Raw genomic sequence first — 20,462 nt, 5'->3', positions numbered from 1 at the left:
TGATGGGTTTGGGGCATCTGTAGACACTTCAGTTCTATACGTTACCACCTCTTGAGTGACCTCCTTTAGTCCAAACAATTTTTTGCCTAAAATTGTCCTCCATTTGCTGAAAAGTCAAGCTGAGTTTAGTGCAGAATAAATGTGGTGTGTTCTAAGTTTAGGAGGAAATGATCAGTCGCTGTATAATGAGTGTTACCAGAGCGTTTCAAGCTGCCATATTCTGGCAGAAGAAGTTGACTTCATCGTGAGGAAGTGAGCAAAGCTGCCGTATTAGAAGTGGGCATGCATCAGAGCATCCTGCCTATATACATCTGGATATCATATTCGAGGCCTTCCTCTTCATAATTTTATTTCATGTGCAATTTGCTGGATATATAGTTCCTGCCCGTAATACAGATGTACCGGCACCCAACCAACATGTGTCATACACTCACGTAGCACAAAGAAAACTGAATACACAATGGTGAGTCTCTGAGATGTCAGGGCTCCGGACTACGCCCTCTACTCTCTCCAGCCTTAGACCCAACACGGACATTGTGCTTCACAACTTACATACAACTGTGGGGACATAGTTTTTTCCGCCAGGACAAAAGCCTGGAGCCACAGCCCAGTGTCCTCGCAATTCATGGAAAATGAGGTATAATCCATAGTAGCACTGTGAGACTACGAATATTGCACCTGTGCGGTCACTGCTTCCAGCTCCTTTTGCCATTTACTGTCCATTATTTGGTCCATACTGAAGTTCATGAAGGAAAAGGTCCCGGAGACTTGTCAGGTTTAAGGCCAGGGCTTCATCACAGATCAGTGGCCGTAGTACAACTAGTAAGCGTAGCCCGAAAGCTGGAGAAGGTGACCACTGTTCTCACCTGGAATAAAGACACAAGATTCACATCCTGTTCTACGTGGATCATACATGGTCAGGAAATTAAGAAGCACATAATAACTAGTCACTAAGTAACAACCTATGAAGGCTACTGCCCCATAAAGACTGCTCCCCATAAAGATCACTCTGCTATAGTGTTTATGGCCCCCACATGCCTGCATGCACTACTGACATCTGGATCTCCTCCCAGACCTGAATCAGGATATCAGTGGCTCTACTTGGTGTCCTATGGAATATCTCAGAGGGTCTCCGTTGTATTCAGGTCTTGGAAAAGTGAGGGTTATGCACTGGCATCGGTGCCTTCAACATCTAGGATCTGCCTAGCCACAAGTCCTGGCATTGTCCTGCACTAGGAGGATCCCAAGGCCACTACACCTGTGTAGGGCTGATCGCTGAAGACAGCCAAAGGTGAAATGAAAAGCAAAATTTTCACTTTAAAGTGTTGCTGAATTAACCTTCACATTGCATTCATCCAGACAAAAGCCAGCTGGGATTTCTCTGTGCACAACGATCACCCACCCTAAAACCAACATTTATATCTATGTAAATGATCAACATGAACCATGACAAATGAAAGTGTGAATGCAGCCTATGGGCCAGGTCCCTTAGAAGATGAAGATCCAGAGAGGGATTCCCTAGAGGGAAGTTTGGGGGGCACTGCAGCCTGTTTATGTGGACCATATGGATGCATAGCTCTATAGCCAGTATATCAGACCCTGTACTCACAGACAAGGACGGGCTCTAGGATTTGTGGACATTCTCGTAGATGACATCACTGATCCTGAATTGCTGCTGCTTCTTCTTCCACATCAACTGAACACAGTGATGAAGAAATATAAACTGCTCCTGAAAAAGAAGAAAAATTGCAGGATGACCAGACCCGGGGGTAAGAAGAGACGTAACCAGATGATCGGTGTCAGATATGATGGCACAGAGCTTACAATGCACAATATGTACACTCCGCACCATACACATAGTATAATGATACATTACAGATGCAGTATAAAAATACATTATACACAAATATTGTGCAGACGTACATTTAATGCACACTTTACATACACATGGCATAGACATTGGTCGAATAAGGAAAAGGTTAATGTCTTCATACCTGACAAATCTCATACGGGGTGGTAACTCTACTGAGAACATACTTTTTTTTTTTTTTTATTCAAATAAATTTTTATTAAGAATAACAAGATAAATGACATGTTGCATTCTCATTTTCAATACAAAGCTTTTTTCCCCCCCTTCAAACATTCCCCTTCAATCCCACCCCCCCCCCCCTTTCCCACCCAACAAAGCAGCTCACCTTGGTTAGCACTTCCATCATTAGACCAATATACTATCTAATCCCTCGGCCAATAATATAAGCCACATTTAACATTACCATTAATTAGGAACCTTCATTAACTCTCCCTCTATAATACCACAATACCATAGCAATCCACGGAGACCACATTTTATTGAACATTTCGATTTTCCCTCTTTTTTTATAAAACCCCTTTTCCAGTGTCGGCCCTGCTTCACATACTGGAGGAACTCTCCTCTTGACGGCGGTTCTTCCCTAATCCAATTTCGAGCTATTACCTTCCTAGCCATGTATAACAATCTAGCTACAGCTATCTTTAGGTTGTTATCCACTCCAATCTCATCCACACATCCCAACAAGCACACAACTGGATCCCTTGGCACCTTACATCCATACGCACCTTCCATACGACTCAAAACTACCACCCAAAAAGCAGCCAGTCTCGGACACGTCCACATCATATGGAGTATATCAGCATCTGCAGTTTTACACCTCGGGCATTCAGAATCATCACACACCAGCCTTATATAACACCATCGGTGACTTATAAACCCTGTGTATCACATAGAGCTGTGACAGTCTATACGGTTCGCTCAGTGACAATCGTGGGACCCATTCTAGCACCGACTCCCAAGTCTCATTCTCCATTGGACGCAGATCCCTCTCCCACTTAGCTCTCGCCATTATTGGAAACCCCAATAGGAAAGTGTGCAACAGATCTTTATACAAAGTAGATATGACTCCCCCAGTCGTCCCTTCATTACACACATACTCCAGTACTATATCCCTCTGAATTCCAATACCTCCGTTTCTACTCTGAGCTCCAAAAGCATGCCTCATCCGCAAATACTGAAATTCCCCCACAGTCCCAAGACCAAATTCCGCCTGTAATTGGGAAAATGATTTCAATTCACCTCGCTCAATTATTTGATAAACGTATTGGATCCCTTTGACTTGCCATTCTGTCAGTACCCCCAGTGCCTCAAACTCCTGTAAGTTGCTGTTATGCCATAGCGGTGAGAATCTAGTCAAATCCGTGACCCCCCGTATATGTCTCAGCCTACCCCACAGCCTGCGTATCAACAACACAGTCGGGTATAATTTCCCCAGAGCCCCCAGGGATCCATCCTCCAAACATTGTACTACTGGCCTTCTTTTTGTCACCACTTCCATCAGCCGCTGTACCGCCCCAGATGACCCTTCATGCGCCCAGCCTTTTAGATGCTGACTCTGGGCTGCAAGAAAATATATTTCAGGGTTAGGCAATGCCAATCCCCCATCTTCCTTGGGTCGCTGAAGTGTCTCCAGGTTGATACGCGGATGCTGTCTCCCCCATATCAAATTCCTGAACAGAGAGTTAATCTGTCTAAATCTCCCGCGTGGTATCCAAACTGGCGCATTATGAAGAATATACAGTATTTTTGGCATCAAAATCATTTTAATAAGATTCACCCTACCTACCACAGATAAATGCAGTTTAAGCCAAGCATCCGCTTTCGCTTTAAGAACACCTAAGATTGGAGTCAGATTTCTATGTATATAGTCAGTAACAGGCATAGATACCCATATTCCAAGGTACTTAAATTGGCTAGTCACCTCCAGTCGCCCATCCTCCAGTGGCTCCCCACCATCATCATCCACCTTAAACAAGACAGACTTACTCCAGTTTATCCTAAGTCCCGACACCGATACGAAACACTCAATAATCCCAATGGCTCCCTCCAAGGACGTACCCGGTCAGCCAGAAATAGCAGAATGTCATCCGCATACAACGCCACCCTTTCTTCAATCATCCCATATTTAAACCCAGTCACCTCATCAGACCGTCGAAGCTTAGCAGCCAGTGGTTCCACAGCCAGAGCAAACAAAAGAGGAGAGAGCGGACACCCCTGTCTCGTCCCTATAGCCAGTTGTATGGTCCGTGATAACTCCCCATTTACCCTAACCCTAGCCATCGGCATCGAGTACATCAGTCGAATCCAGGATATGAACTGCGGTCCAAACCCCATACTCCAGAGCACCTGCCAGAGATATCCCCACTCCACACTATCGAACGCCTTATGAGCGTCTAAAGATGCAATAACTCTCTGGCCACAGTTGTCGGATCTGAGTTGCAAATTCATATACAGCCTTCGTAAGTTGATCGCAGTGGACCGATCAGGCATAAAGCCGGACTGGTCTGAGTGCACCAGGCCAGAAATAACACTTGTCAACCTCATCGCCAACACCTTAGCCAGAAGTTTAACGTCTGTAATAAGCAAGGAGATTGGCCGATATGAATCCGGCTGTGTCGGGTCCTTCCCCTCCTTAGGAATCACCACTATTATGGCCTCTCGCATAGATGCCGGTAGACGACCGCCACTCCTAGTCTCCTCCAGAAGTACCCTTAATTTAGGGATCAGCACTTCCCCAAAGTTTTTATAAATTTCAGCAGGAAATCCATCTACGCCAGGTGCCTTCCCATTAGCCATAGACTGCAGTGCCCGACCCAACTCCTCCGTGATGGGAGCTTCCAAATCTTCTCTATCTATGTCACTCAGCCTTTGGAGCTCCAATTCCTCAAGGAACGCCACCGTGTCCTCCACCGACCCATCTACCTGAGAGGAATATAGGTCCGCATAAAAATCCGCAAAAATGTCCAAAATCTCTGAAGTCTCAGAGACAGCCACACCGCTCCCCGATACCAAAGAATGAACAAAGGAAGTGTTTCTCTGGGCAGAAGCCACCATCGATAGCAAATGACCCACAGATTCGCCCTCCTGGTAAAAAGCCAGATTCATGAATTCCCTCTTCCTTTCAGCCTTACCGAGCAATACCTCCTCCAACTGACTCTGAGCTGCCTTTAGCCTCCTCCCAGCTTCCGGAGTACCCGCTATTACCATCTCATCCTCGGCTATCCTCAGCCCTTCAACCGCCAACCTCTCTGTCTCTCTCGATTTCCTCTTACACCTACTAATATCCCTGAACAGCAGTCCCCTCAAGTACGCCTTCATGGCTTCCCATACAGTAAGAACATCTACACTTCCCTCGTTGATCTCAAAAAATTCCACCAACTCCTTCTTTATCTTTTCCAAGTCCATACTGTGTAGCCAATTAGGGTGAATCTTCCACTCCTTCCTGCTCCCGATCCGTGTCCCCATCGGCTGAAATTCCACCTCAACTGGACTATGGTCTGAAAGAGCCCTAGGCAAATATCTCACCTCCCCTACCATTGTGTCCAGTAAACAGTTACCCAGTTCCAAGTCAATCCTAGACAAAGTACCATGAGCTGGCGAGTAGCATGAGTACGTCCTTTCCCCAATATGTCAAACTCTCCATAAATCAATCATACCTACTTCCCGGACATATTCTGGGGATTTTTGTTTTTGTCCCAAAAGTTAAACAGATATTAAGATCGCCAATAATTAGAGATGGTAACGGTCCCCAACGCTCTACCCTCTCCAGCACCTTTCTTATCTTCTTACTTGAGTATGGGGGCGGAGTATACATTGCCGCTATACACATCAACACTCCATTTATTTTACATTTCACCACCACATACTGACCATCCACATCCTCTTTTACCATTACCTCCTCATACTGCACCCCCGCAGGTATTAACACAGACACACCCCTAGAGTACATCGAGAAAGTAGAATGATTCGCCCTCTGTATCCAGCGCCTATTCAATACATTCACCCTCTCCCGCACTAAATGTGTCTCCAGCAGACATATCATTGAGACCTTCTGTTCTCGGACATACTGCAGGCTTGCCGCCCGCCGTGTTTTATCCGCCAGACTTCTCACATTCCAACTCAATATTTTAATACAATCTCCCATCATGTGGCTCATCATTTCTTAAAGTATCCAATTTCCCAAGTATGAGCTGCCCCAACCCTCCCAACCCCCCTGCCCCCTCCCAACTTGCCCCCCTAACTTCCCCCAATATAACGCATTCTTCCTCTCATCAAGAGTGGGGCTCCACTGCCCACTGCGAACACTCTCCCTTACTTAACCCTCTCCATTCGCGTCCCGCTGCCATAGCAATCACAATTTCCCCCCCAACTTTCACTTTATTGTATCTTAACATTTCAACTTATATTAACATATAGAAAAAGTACCAAACCAGTTCACAGTACCCAGCATAACCCTCCTCCCCCGTACTTAGTAGTTGGTACTGTCCCCTCCGGCCATTCCTTCAATATGGCCCAGCAAAACCCCCAACAGTTTCTCAACTCTTTAACCATTGCTAACGAGCGCAGAACTCTCCTCCATCGACAGAGAAAACAAATCCCAACTGGATCTCGCCGAAATGTCAGTCGCCCATTCCCTTAAGTTTTTTCTCATGAGTATCAAGCCACTGGGTAGCGTCCTCCGGTGTCAAGAAAAAGTGGGTCTTATTAAAAGCCACCAGTCTCAGCTTGGCGGGAAACATCACTGAGTACTGCACTCCCAGCTCCCTCAGTCGTTGATTGACTCCAGTAAACTTCATCCGCTGCTTCTGAACCGCAGTGGAATAATCCGGATAAATGGCGATTTTTTGACCTCCAGCCGTCAGATCCTTCATCTCTCTAGCCTTTCTGAGGATAATGTCTCTGTCCCTGTAGTTCAGTATTTTAGCAAGCATGGTACGGGGATTCGCTCCTGGGGCAGGGGGCTGCGGCGGGACCCTATGAGCACGTTCAACAGCAAAAACTTTTGTCAACACTGTGCTCCCAATCTTCTCCAGCAGCCAGTTTTCAACAAATTCTGTGGGATGTCTCCCCTCAGTCTTTTCAGGCAGCCCCACTATACGTATGTTATTTCTTCTGGATCTATTTTCCAGATCCTCATTTTTGGCAGCGAGCTCGGCTATTGCTTGGGCAAACTTCTTTTCAGCTTTTTGTAATTTCACTATGTGATCTTCTGCCGTGCTCACCCTCTCCTCCACCACTCCTATATGTTTGTCCATTTTCTGCAGAGCCGCATTAATCTGTGCCGTGTCCCCTTTAAGTTCCTGCATCTGCTGGGCTAGGGAATTCAGGGATTGCTGACGTGAAGAGATCAGTGTGATAACATCTCTAAGAGTCGGCTCCTCTCCCTGTGATATGGCTTCAGGTCCCCCACTAGCCCCAGCCATGCTGCCTCTCTCCTTCCCCCTCTGTACCTTATGCTGCTCAGCCTTGCTTGCTTCCTCTTCCTGGTCAGCTCCAGATCCTGGTTCTGCCTCCTCAGCAGCCTCCACTCTGGCATACTGCTGCAGCTTTGCGGCCACCTCCATGCGCCGCTGACATGCGGCGTTCTCCTTCTCGGCGTCCTCCCTAGCATCGGCACCATCTTGGCCGGCTCCTGCATCGCTGGTGCCAGCGTCTTTCTGCCGCCTCCTGGTCATCGCTGCCGACTCCGGACCCGCCGCTCCGCACCGCTGCACTCTCCGGACCTTCAGCCAGCCGGATTTAGGTGAGTTTACCCGAAAATCGGGGTTAAAGCAGGATTTTTGTCCTTCTGGCAGCAGGAGCACTCTTCCCTGCTTCCACTCACATGGCCAGCTAGGACACGCCACCCTACTGAGAACATACTTAGAGATTTACTGACTATGCTGGATGGGTACAGGAGGAGTTTGTATTTTTTATTATGCACCTATGTTCTCTGCTATGTGCTGTCATGTATGAACCACATAAATCTATGCACAAAATTCCTACATTCATGAATGCTATATATTAACACCACTCCAACATGGTTTGGAGAATTACTGAAGCCACAAGCTGTGCATTTCTTATTCTAAGATAAGTCGCAAACCGAATCCCAAAAACTGTTAAGTAAGAGCTATGGCTGCTCTAACCATTTTGGAGGCCCCACTGAGATCTCTCGAGCATCTTTTAAGACTTGAAAAACAGAACTTTTGGGTGATGGAGAGACACACAAGAATGCAGTAAGTGAGTGTTTATTATACATGCTTTCTTCTCAGGGATATCTTTCCCCAGTCAATCCATGCAGGTTAGTACGAGGATTGAAGATATTAAACTGATCTTGTTGGACCTTACAATGATGAATCTTTTCTAGTTGTGCTGGTGACTGTAGAGTTCAGACAGGCCTGCAGAGCAAGGGAAGCATGGATGTTGCCCTACTGCCGGGGTAAGGCTCAAAGGCTCCAGCTCTCCCGGCTACATCTATCTGCATCGTGGGTACAAGTGTTATCCCAGCTACATCTAACTGCACCGTGGATAAAGTGTTATCCCGGCTACATCTAACTGCACCGTGGGTACAAGGGTTATCCCTGCTATATCTAACTGCACCGTGGGTACAAGTGTTATCCTGGCGATGTCTAACTGCACCGTGGGTACAAGTGTTATCCCGGCTACGTCTAACTGCACCGTGGGTACAAGTGTTATCCTGGCTACATATAACTGCACCGTGGCCACAAGTGTTATCCCGGCAACGTCTAACTGCGCAGTGGGCACAATAATTAGGCAATTGCAATTTATTACTAATGTTACTTTTTGATATCTTCCTGTCGTTAATACAAACAACTTTATGTACCTGAAATATGAACATTTAAGAAAGTAGAAATGACGTTTTGTTTTTTATTGGAGAATTTCAGTGTGCAGAAAGTGTCAGTATTCCGGGTTTTCCAAATCACCTTCTGAATGATCTTGCCCTTTAAGATGGAGTTTGCTGTTTTTGTCTGCCCTACTTCCTGTTCGTTTGTTTAAAACCCGGTTCAGGTGTCAGCTTCCTTGCTGGAGTATTCTGCTTCTGGTCCCCTTCAGCTCAGCTGCTTGTTCTGAGTGTGCCTCTACCTCTGGCTCTGGACATTCTCTGCATATGTAAGCTACACTCTATGTTATCATTAGTCTGTCACTTTGGAACTTAACCCTTGGTTCACTCCTCCTGGTAAGAACTGTGTTTTTGAACTATGTTTCTGGACTGTGTGTTGCTACTTAATCCTTCATTTACTCCACCAGTGGGAGCTGTTGGAAACAACACCAGTATAATACTTTAATGTGAACCTGTTTCTGGACTTACCCGTGTTTATGCTACAGCTGGGATGGATCAACTGGTGAACTAGTTTCTGGTCTTATCCGTGTTCATGCCACATCTGGGATTAACTTGTGGGCTTGTTCTGGACTTCCCTGTCTTTACTTCATACCTGGATTTGACTCGTTCTGCACCAAGAGTGTTTTGGATCTGCACCACACCCACCTTTTTATCACCTTGCTGAGGACTCTGCCTTAAGAACTCTGCCGATTTGCTGTATATGTTTCAAAGACTTGATTCATTGCAGGTCACTGCGGGTTATCAATATATTGTTTTGGGTGTTATTTGCAAAAGAAACCCGTCTGTCAGTTCATTGCCCCACGCTATCAGAATCCTCAAGTTCCTACAATAGTATTACAGGATACTCCAGCCCAAAAAAGGATTCTGCTGGGGCAATGACAGAGACACGGGTAGACAAGATGTTTGCTATGATTAACTCCTTGCAGCTGGAGATGGAAGCTGCACAAAGTAAGATTAGAGACATGGACTCCCGGGCTGGCCACAATGCGCAGGTGTTTGGTCAGGCTCTCCAAGATTTACATACCTTGATAGCTCAGGATACACCACCTGATCAGCATACACCACCCACCAGTATGCCTAAATTGCCTCTCTTCTGGTTTAATGGTGACCGAAGTCAGTTCCGCGGGTTTGTTAATCAATGCATATTATTCTTTGATGTACATGCCTCCTACTATCAGTCTGATAGATCTAAGGTATTATGTATTATTATGTTGTTGACATCATGGGCACTGGCTTGGTCAAATCCTATGGTTGAAAGTCGAGATGTCCGTCTAAATAATTTGGATGATTTTCTGGCAGCTATGGTGCAAATGTTCGATGATCCCAACCACCGTGCCTCCGCTGAAACTGCATTACTTTCCTTACGCCAGGGGAAACGTTCAGTCATAGAATATATTACTGACTTCAAGAGGTTAGTGGTGGATACCAACTGGGATAACAATGCTTTATTGACAATTTTTAGGAAAGGGTTGTCCAGTACAATCAAGGATGAGCTAGCTTGCTCAGAGTCTCCACAGGAGTTTTGAGTTATTTTTACAACACTGTGTGCGTATTGATATCCGCCTAACTGAACGCAGACAAGAAAAATGGGCAGCTTTAAATCTCATCACTAATTTTGCTCTTCCGTCTACCAGCAAGAACCCGTGGGAGGCTGAGGAGGTGCCTATGCAAGTGGACTCACTACAAAAACGTGAGAGTAATGATCGCCGTGAATATCGTTTTTGTGAGCGCTTAACAAGGTGTTGGCAGCAGTAGGGGATTATGACAATACGGACACTGAGTCAGAAGTTTCGGAGACCAGTTTACATCTAGATGTTGTGGTTCCCCTAACAGTGATGTCGACTTCCCCTAAAGATCAGGGGGATAAATACTCACATTGTTCTCTTCCTATTCAGATTCTATGGGAGGGACAGTGGATACCAAGTTCTGCTATGATAGACTCTGGAGCTGGTGGGAATTTCATGGATTCTTCTTTTGCCAGGGAACATGGTATTAAGACATAACTAAGAGCCTCGCCATGGAAACGGTGGATGGTTCTCCATTAGTTTCCAGGCCAGTAGACTGGGAGACGGTGCTTCTGAAGTGTAAGATGGAACCAGACCATCAGGAAACCCTTTCATTTATGTTAATATCTTCTCATTTTCCTGTAATTTTAGGAATTCCCTGGTTACGGTCACAAAATCCAAATATCAATTCTTCCTCCCGAAGTATAGTCCTACCATCAGTCCAACGGTAATGGCTCCAGTTACCCAGAATTTGGAGGAAGCAATACTGGTATTTACTTTCCCTCTGGTTTACCAGGAATTCTCGGACGTTTGTGACAAAAGGAAGGCAAACCAACTCCCTCCACGTAGACCATATGACTGCCCCATAGAACTGCTTCCTGGGGCAGCGATTCCTTTCAGCCATGTTTACCCGTTGGCAGCTCCAGAATTAAAGACATTACGAGAATACATAGATGAGAATTTAGCCAAGCGGTTTATCCGACCATCTTCTTCACCAGCAGGAGCCCCCATATTCTTTGTAAAGAAGAAAGATGGCACTCTAAGACTTTGTATTGACTACCGGGAGCTAAATAAGGTAACCATTTGTAACAGGTACCCGTGCCGCTAATTCCTGAATTGTTTGAGAGAGAGTTGGCCAAGCTAAAATATTTACCAAATTAGATCTTCGCGGAGCATATAATCTACTCCGTATATGTCCCGAACACTAATGGAAGACAGCTTTCAGATGCCGGTATGGACATTTTTAATATTTAGTGATGCCATTCGGACTCTGTAATGCTCCTGCTGCCTTCCAACACTTAGCCAATGATGTTTTCAGGGATTTACTGGATCATTATGTAATAATTTACCTAGATGACATCTTGATTTTCTATAATTCTCTACAGGAACATGTTAAGACCATGCTCAGACGTTTGAGAGGTAATCATTTGTATATCAAACTCAAAAAGTGTGAATTTCATTGCACCAAAATTCAATTTTTAGGCTGTTATTTCTCTCCAGGGATTGAATATGGAGTCCAGCAAGATCTAGGCGATCATAGTTTGGCCGGTACCAGGAAACATTAAAGAGGGTCATTGGTTTTTTTCATTGGTTTTTTTTTATTCATTTTTTTTCAATGATTCATTGGTTTTGCTAACTTTTATAGATGTTTTATCCAGAATTTTTTGGAAATTGTCCATCCCATCACTCTCCTCACTAAAAAGGGGAAGAAGTTTGTGTCATGATAATGTATAAAATGGAGTAGGATTTTGCATTTTCCCTGTTATCATGCACGATGTGGGCTCTGACCCCCTTCTCTCTCTACTTGTGTGTGTGTGTGTGTGTGTGTGTGTGTGTGTGTGTGTGTGTGTGAAGCTATTCTTCTCAATGCTCTGCCCTGTCCCCAAGCCAGGAATGTTTATTGCGCTTGTAGAGGCACAAATCTCCCTCCAGCTGTAACTGGTGTAGTTTCTGTCTCAAGACATGAGGTTCTTTGTTCTATCATTGTAAGATATTGGGCCACCAATTTTGGGCTAGAAAAATAAGTATATACTGCTAACTTCCATCGGTAGATCTGTCAGCCACTGTAACCACTAGCAGCAGAACGCAACGAGTAAAAAGTACGGATTTCTCCGGAACCGTGTGGAACAACTAGGACGAATTTGGTATCAATAGAGAGCTACTTTTAATACAAGATGGATGAGGTGTATGTTATTACTCTGCCAGGTTCTCGAGTGAAGATATGACAGGTATAAGAATTGTCAGAATTGGTAAGTCTGAGAAGAGGGGAGGGTCCAGGGACACCAGCCTTTTTAGTGATGTCACAAGGCTGCAAGTTAGAAGTTTCTGCACGTCACCCAGTCGTAAATCTTGCCTGAGGAGCTGTTCCTATCCAGACCTCCTGATGCACTGGGACACTTGAGGCTCCGCCTACTAGTATGGTTGACTGAAATGATCTGAGCACATGTAAGTGTTACTTTCTGTTTTAATCCATGTTATTTTATATTTACTTTGTACATACATACTTTCTCTCACATTGTAACATCTTTATATACCTTTTTATAAACACTACCTGTTCTTTTATGGAGTAAAATATTTAAAATACTAGCTTCGTTCTCCTGCTCTAAAATGTACCTTAAGTCTTTTGAAGGGAATTCCGCTACTGTTTTGGGTTAGCTTCGGACCCGATAATCGAAGCTGGTGGCGGCATACCTTGTCCGGCACTTTTGGGAGTCGTAGCGACAACGGCATTGATAATTATTGTTCCTGCTTGAGTGGGATTAGTTATATCGCCCTCGCTGCAGCGTGCCCAATAGCCAGTACATAGCACTCAGCCTTTCTGGCGACTAATTACCGTAGGTGCAGTACCTAGTCTGACCTGAGAGTAAGGGGGGCGCCAGAGAGCAGCAAATTTTCAAGCGGAACTGTAAAGCAGGATCTACATAAATCCCTGCAGTTCGTGTTATATTGCAGAGCAGTGGGATAACTAAAATAAGTCCCTGCAGTAAATTGAGAGGTCAATAGCCTTGTTTGTGCTTTCATCACATTGGAGCAGTGGAGGGATAACTAAGATAAGCCCCCTGCACATGTGATAGTCGTGGGCTGGCCAAAGGTCACCCCCATCATGATGTACTGTTGAGTCACGGTGTGAATCGTGACAGTTTGTATGGTCTTCGCAAGTCCAAGGACCCTTTGACCGCCTCAAGGTTTGTTTTACCACGGCTCCGATATTGATGCATCTGGATCCTGCACTGCCTTTTGTCATGGAGGTGAATGCTTCTGACTATGCACTGGGAGCAATCCTTTCACAACAAACCGGAGACAAAGTCTTGCTGCACCCGTGTGCCTTCTTTTCTCGCAGGTTATCATCTGCTGAACTGAACTATGACATTGCAGATAAGGAACTTTTGGCAATCATTTCCGCCTTTAAGGAATGGAGACACCATTTGCAGGAAGCAACTTAACAGGTAGTAGTGCTCACAGATCACCGTAATTTGGAATTCCTTAAGTCCGCCAGATGTCTCTCTCCTCGACAAGCTAGATGGAGTTTGTTCTTGAACCAGTTTGATTTTATTATCTCGTACCGCCCAGGTTCACGTAATGGGAAAGCCGATGCATTATCCCATATCCACACGATGGACTCCGTGCCTGGGACCCCATCTAAGACCATCTTGTCTGATGCCAATTTTATAGGAGTGCTTACGAAGGTAACGCCTTTTTTGCCAATCTGGGATATCATCCAAATATTTAGCCTAGGTCTCAGATTGCTACTTCGGTACCGGCAGTTCAAGACAGAATGGCCTGCTGCAATGTAATCTTGAAGTTTTGAAAGACTCCCTGACCGCAGCACAGGAGCCTTGCGCAGGCATGTACTACGGAGGACAGAGAATGAACTTCAATCCAATATTGCAGCCAGCATGCAGCCAGCGGGTAAGGAAAGGGTGAATCAAAAACCCCGCCTCCATGGCTGAAGATTGTTCCCTCCAAATTCAGGTGACAGTGTCCCTTTAAGAACACTGCCGATTTTCTGTATATCATTCAAGGACTTGTTTCATTGCAGGTCACTACGGGTTATCAGTGTATTGTTTTGGGTGTTATTGCTGTTGTAGAAATACACTATTTGCACTAAAGAAACCCGTCTCGTTCTGTTCATTGCCCCACGCTATCAGAATCCTCGAGTTCCTACAACAGTATTACAGAAACACAGCCGAGATAAGGAGGCTGAGCCCGACCACTACTGCGCAAGACACAGAACTACAAGGTGTTCAGTTCTCAGAGACACGGCAGAGGTGAGGAGGCCGAGCCCGACCACCACTGAGCAAGACACAGAAGTACAAGGTGTTCAGAGACATGGCCGAGCCCGACCACCACTGAGCAAGACACAGAAGTACAAGGTGTTCAGAGACATGGCCGAGGAGGCCGAGCCCGACCACCACTGAGCAAGACACAGAAGTACAAGGTGTTCAGAGACATGGCCGAGGAGGCCGAGCCTGACCACCACTGAGCAAGACTCAAGTACAAGGTGTTCAGAGACACAGCAGAGATGAGGAGACTGAGTCCGACTACCACTGAGCAAGACTCAAGTACAAGATGTTCTCAGACACACGGTCCAGGTGAGGAGGCCAAGCCCGACCACCACTGAGCAAGACACAACTACAAGGTGCTCAGAGACACGGCAGAGATGAAGCTGAGCCCGACCACCACTGAGCAAGACATAGAAGAACAAGGTGTTCAGAGACACGTCAGAGGGGAGGAGGCTGAGCCCGACCACCGCTGAGGAAGACACAGAAGTATAAGGTGCTCAGAGACACGGCAGAGGTGAGGAGGCTGTGCCCGACCACCACTGAGCAAGACACAGAAGAACATACTGTAGACGTACATTATAGATGATATACATTTTAGATTTACAGTCCAGTATATACTAACCTCCGTCTGCACCATAGACATCCTGTAAGAGCGCAGTTCTCCTACAAGGCCAAGGACATCTACAAACTCGTGATCTCGGATGTGCTGCATGAGGCGGTCCAAGGCGATAAATGTTCCCGTCCGTCCAACACCAGCGCTAGAAAACAGGATGGAAATGTTTCAGTAATGATTCAAAAAGCGGACATCCATATGTGTACATAAAGATGCTGCTACTTTTCCCCATGCTTTACAGTGCAGCTCTGATTGTTCAGACTTGTAGCTATGAATAAGCACAAGTTCTGCAGAAAATTAATGGAGATGGCACAGACCTCATTGTTATCTTGTCTTCCCTACACAAAGGCGGGGTGACTTCACTTGTCATGGTGGGGGGGACATTTTGTGAGAAGGTAGATCCCAGCCACCCTCTGGTTTTAGTTTGGGCACGCTGCTCCTATAATTCTGCACTGCGTCGCTTTTTAGGCCTTTGTTTCTTATTGTCAGGAACCAGCGCTGCCGAGAACGGTGAACACCTGGGAGGTTTGGGGATTCCATCATTATATTCATTGTCTGTTGATTTCTACCTCTGCATTCTGTGTCTGATGTGAGTCTGTTGGGGATGTCACATTGTCAAATCATAGACAGAGGGAGAGAGGCCGATCATAGAGCGTCAGTGACAGAGGGAGAGAGGCCGATCATAGAGCATCAGTGACAGAGGGAGAGAGGCCGATCATAGAGCATCTGTGACAGAGGGAGAGAGGCCGATCATAGAGCGTCTGTGACAGGGAGAGAGGCCGATCATAGAGCGTCTGTGACAGAGGGAGAGAGGCCGATCATAGAGCATCAGTGACAGAGGGAGAGAGGCCGATCATAGAGCGTCAGTGACAGGGAGAGAGGCCGATCATAGAGCGTCTGTGACAGGGAGAGAGGCCGATCATAGAGCGTCTGTGACAGGGAGAGAGGCCGATCATAGAGCGTCTGTGACAGAGGGAGAGAGGCCGATCATAGAGCGTCTGTGACAGGGAGAGAGGCCGATCATAGAGCATCAGTGACAGAGGGAGAGAGGCCGATCATAGAGCGTCAGTGACAGAGGGAGAGAGACCGATCATAGAGCATCAGTGACAGAGGGAGAGAGGCCGATCATAGAGCGTCAGTGACAGAGGGAGAGAGGCCGATCATAGAGCATCTGTGACAGAGGGAGAGAGGCCGATCATAGAGCATCAGTGACAGGGAGAGAAGCCGATCATAGAGCATCAGTGACAGAGGGAGAGAGGCCGATCATAGAGCATCAGTGACAGAGAGAGAGGCCGATCATAGAGCGTCAGTGACAGAGGGAGAGCGGCCGATCATAGAGCGTCAGTGACAGAGGGAGAGCGGCCGATCATAGAGTGTCAGTGACAGGGAGAGAGGCCGATCATAGAGTGTCCGTGACAAAGGGAGAGCGGCCAATCAGAGAATCAGTGACAGGGAGAGAGGCCGATCATAGAGCGTCAGTGACAGAGGGAGAGAGGCCGATCATAGAGCATCAGTGACAGAGGGAGAGAGGCCGATCATAGAGCATCAGTGACAGAGAGAGAGGCCGATCATAGAGCGTCAGTGACAGAGGGAGAGCGGCCGATCATAGAGCATCAGTGACAGAGGGAGAGAGGCCGATCATAGAGTGTCAGTGACAGGGAGAGAGGCCGATCATAGAGCATCAGTGACAGAGAGAGAGGCCGATCATAGAGCGTCAGTGACAGAGGGAGAGCGGCCGATCATAGAGCGTCAGTGACAGAGGGAGAGCGGACGATCATAGAGTGTCAGTGACAGGGAGAGAGGCCGATCATAGAGCGTCAGTGACAGAGGGAGAGAGGCCAATCATAGAGCATCAGTGACAGAGGGAGAGCGGCCGATCATAGAGCATCAGTGACAGGGAGAGAGGCCGATCATAGAGCGTCAGTGACAGGGAGAGAGGCCGATCATAGAGCATCAGTGACAGAGGGAGAGAGGCCTATCATAGAGCGTCAGAGACAGGGAGAGAGGCCGATCATAGAGCGTCTGTGACAGAGGGAGAGAGGCCGATCATAGAGCATCAGTGACAGAGGGAGAGAGGCCGATCATAGAGCGTCTGTGACAGGGAGAGAGGCCAATCATAGAGCATCAGTGACAGAGGGAGAGAGGCCGATCATAGAGCATCAGTGACAGAGAGAGAGGCCGATCATAGAGCGTCAGTGACAGAGGGAGAGCGGCCGATCATAGAGCGTCAGTGACAGAGGGAGAGCGGCCGATCATAGAGTGTCAGTGACAGGGAGAGAGGCCGATCATAGAGTGTCCGTGACAAAGGGAGAGCGGCCAATCATAGAGAATCAGTGACAGGGAGAGAGGCCGATCATAGAGCGTCAGTGACAGAGGGAGAGAGGCTGATCATAGAGCATCAGTGACAGAGGGAGAGAGGCCGATCATAGAGCATCAGTGACAGGGAGAGAGGCCGATCATAGAGCATCAGTGACAGAGGGAGAGAGGCCGATCATAGAGCGTCAGTGACAGAGGGAGAGAGGCCGATCATAGAGCATCAGTGACAGGGAGAGAGGCCGATCATAGAGCGTCCGTGACAAAGGGAGAGAGGCCGATCATAGAGCGTCAGTGACAGAGGGAGAGAGGCCAATCATAGAGCGTCAGTGACAGAGGGAGAGAGGCCGATCATAGAGCATCAGTGACAGGGAGAGAGGCCGATCATAGAGCGTCAGTGACAGGGAGAGAGGCTGATCATAGAGCGTCTGTGACAGAGGGAGAGAGGCCGATCATAGAGCATCAGTGACAGGGAGAGAGGCCGATCATACAGCGTCAGTGACAGAGGGAGAGAGGCCGATCATAGAGCGTCAGTGACAGGGAGAGAGGCCGATCATAGAGCGTCAGTGACAGGGAGAGAGGCCGATCATAGAGCGTCCGTGACAGGGAGAGAGGCCGATCATAGAGCGTCCGTGACAGAGGGAGAGAGGCCAATCATACAGCGTCCGTGACAGGGAGAGAGGCCGATCAGAGAGCATCAGTGACAGAGGGAGAGCGGCCAATCATACAGCGTCAGTGACAGAGGGAGAGAGGCCGATCATAGAGCATCAGTGACAGGGAGAGAGAGAGGCCGATCATAGAGCGTCAGAGACAGAGAGAGAGAGGCCGATCAGAGCATCAGTGACAGGGAGAGAGGCCGATCATAGAGCATCAGTGACAGAGGGAGAGCGGCCAATCATACAGCGTCAGTGACAGAGGGAGAGAGAGAGGCCGATCATAGAGCATCAGAGACAGCGGCCGATCATAGAGCATCAGAGACAGCGGCCGATCATAGAGCGTCAGTGACAGAGGGAGAGAGGCCGATCATAGAGCATCAGTGACAGAGGGAGAGAGGCCGATCATAGAGCGTCAGTGACAGAGGGAGAGAGGCCGATCATAGAGCATCAGTGACAGGTAGAGAGGCCGATCATAGAGCATCAGTGACAGGGAGAGAGGCCGATCATAGAGCATCAGTGACAGGGAGAGAGGCCGATCATAGAGCATCAATGACAGAGGCCGATCATAGAGCGTCAGTGACAGAGGGAGAGAGGCCGATCATAGAGCATCAGTGACAGAGGGAGAGAGGCCGATCATAGAGCATCAGTGACAGGGAGAGAGGCCGATCATAGAGCGTCAGTGACAGAGGGAGAGAGGCCGATCATAGAGCGTCAGTGACAGAGGGAGAGAGGCCGATCATAGAGCGTCAGTGACAGAGGGAGAGAGGCCGATCATAGAGCATCAGTGACAGGTAGAGAGGCCGATCATAGAGCATCAGTGACAGGGAGAGAGGCCGATCATAGAGCATCAGTGACAGGGAGAGAGGCCGATCATAGAGCATCAGTGACAGAGGGAGAGAGGCCGATCATAGAGTGTCTGTGACAGAGGGAGAGAGGCCGATCATAGAGCATCAGTGACAGGGAGAGAGGCCGATCATACAGCGTCAGTGACAGAGGGAGAGAGGCCGATCATAGAGCGTCAGTGACAGGGAGAGAGGCCGATCATAGAGCGTCAGTGACAGAGGGAGAGAGGCCGATCATAGAGCATCAGTGACAGGGAGAGAGGCCAATCATAGAGCGTCCGTGACAGGGAGAGAGGCCGATCATAGAGCGTCCGTGACAGAGGGAGAGAGGCTGATCATAGAGCATCAGTGACAGAGGGAGAGCGGCCAATCATACAGCGTCAGTGACAGAGGGAGAGAGGCCGATCATAGAGCGTCAGTGACAGAGGGAGAGGCCGATCATAGAGCGTCAGAGACAGAGGGAGAGAGGCCGATCATACAGCCTCAGTGACAGAGGGAGAGAGGCCGATCATAGAGCATCAGTGACAGGGAGAGAGACCAATCATAGAGCATCAGTGACAGGGAGAGAGGCCGATCATAGAGCATCAGTGACAGGGAGAGAGAGAGGCCGATCATAGAGCGTCAGACAGGGAGAGAGACCAATCATAGAGCATCAGTGACAGGGAGAGAGGCCGATCATAGAGCGTCTGTGACAGAGAGAGAGAGAGGCCGATCATACAGCGTCAGTGACAGAGGGAGAGAGGCCGATCATAGAGCATCAGTGACAGGGAGAGAGAGAGGCTGATCATAGAGCGTCAGACAGGGAGAGAGACCAATCATAGAGCGTCCGTGACAGGGAGAGAGGCCGATCATAGAGCGTCAGTGACAGAGAGAGAGGCCAATCATAGAGCGTCAGAGACAGCGGCAGATCATAGAGCGTCAGTGACAGAGGGAGAGAGGCCGATCATAGAGCATCAGTGACAGGGAGAGAGGCCGATCATAGAGCGTCAGTGACAGAGAGAGAGGCCAATCATAGAGCGTCAGAGACAGCGGCAGATCATAGAGCATCAGTGACAGGGAGAGAGAGAGACCAATCATAGAGCGTCCGTGACAGAGGGAGAGAGGCCGATCATAGAGCATCAGTGACAGGGAGAGAGGCCGATCATAGAGCGTCAGTGACAGAGAGAGAGGCCAATCATAGAGCGTCAGAGACAGCGGCAGATCATAGAGCGTCAGTGACAGAGGGAGAGAGGCCGATCATAGAGCGTCAGTGACAGAGGGAGAGAGGCCGATCATAGAGCATCAGTGACAGGGAGAGAGGCCGATCATAGAGCGTCAGTGACAGAGAGAGAGGCCAATCATAGAGCGTCAGAGACAGCGGCAGATCATAGAGCGTCAGTGACAGAGGGAGAGAGGCCGATCATAGAGCGTCAGTGACAGAGGGAGAGAGGCCGATCATAGAGCATCAGTGACAGGGAGAGAGAGAGGCTGATCATAGAGCGTCAGACAGGGAGAGAGACCAATCACAGAGCGTCCGTGACACAGGGAGAGAGGCCGATC

General features: G+C 47.9%; 1 protein-coding gene across 3 annotated transcripts in view; it reads right to left on the bottom strand.

The window, feature by feature from the left end:
• Window positions 1–332: 332 nt before the first annotated feature.
• The window catches only part of PTPRO (protein tyrosine phosphatase receptor type O), a 484,495-nt gene continuing 464,365 nt past the window's right edge, over window positions 333–20,462 (bottom strand). For all 3 annotated transcript variants that reach the window (XM_069762736.1, XM_069762737.1, XM_069762738.1), the window contains 3 exons: window positions 15,122–15,257; window positions 1,610–1,729; window positions 333–866 (listed from right to left, as the gene is read on the bottom strand). In XM_069762736.1, coding sequence (XP_069618837.1) covers window positions 1,625–1,729; window positions 15,122–15,257 — 241 coding nt within the window. In that variant the 3' untranslated portion in view covers window positions 333–866; window positions 1,610–1,624. The remainder of the gene's footprint in view (window positions 867–1,609; window positions 1,730–15,121; window positions 15,258–20,462) is intronic.

This window comes from Ranitomeya imitator, chromosome 4, assembly GCF_032444005.1.
Source record: "Ranitomeya imitator isolate aRanImi1 chromosome 4, aRanImi1.pri, whole genome shotgun sequence".
Taxonomy (NCBI): Eukaryota; Metazoa; Chordata; class Amphibia; order Anura; family Dendrobatidae; genus Ranitomeya; species Ranitomeya imitator.
This window is presented reverse-complemented; position numbering and strand designations above follow the sequence as displayed.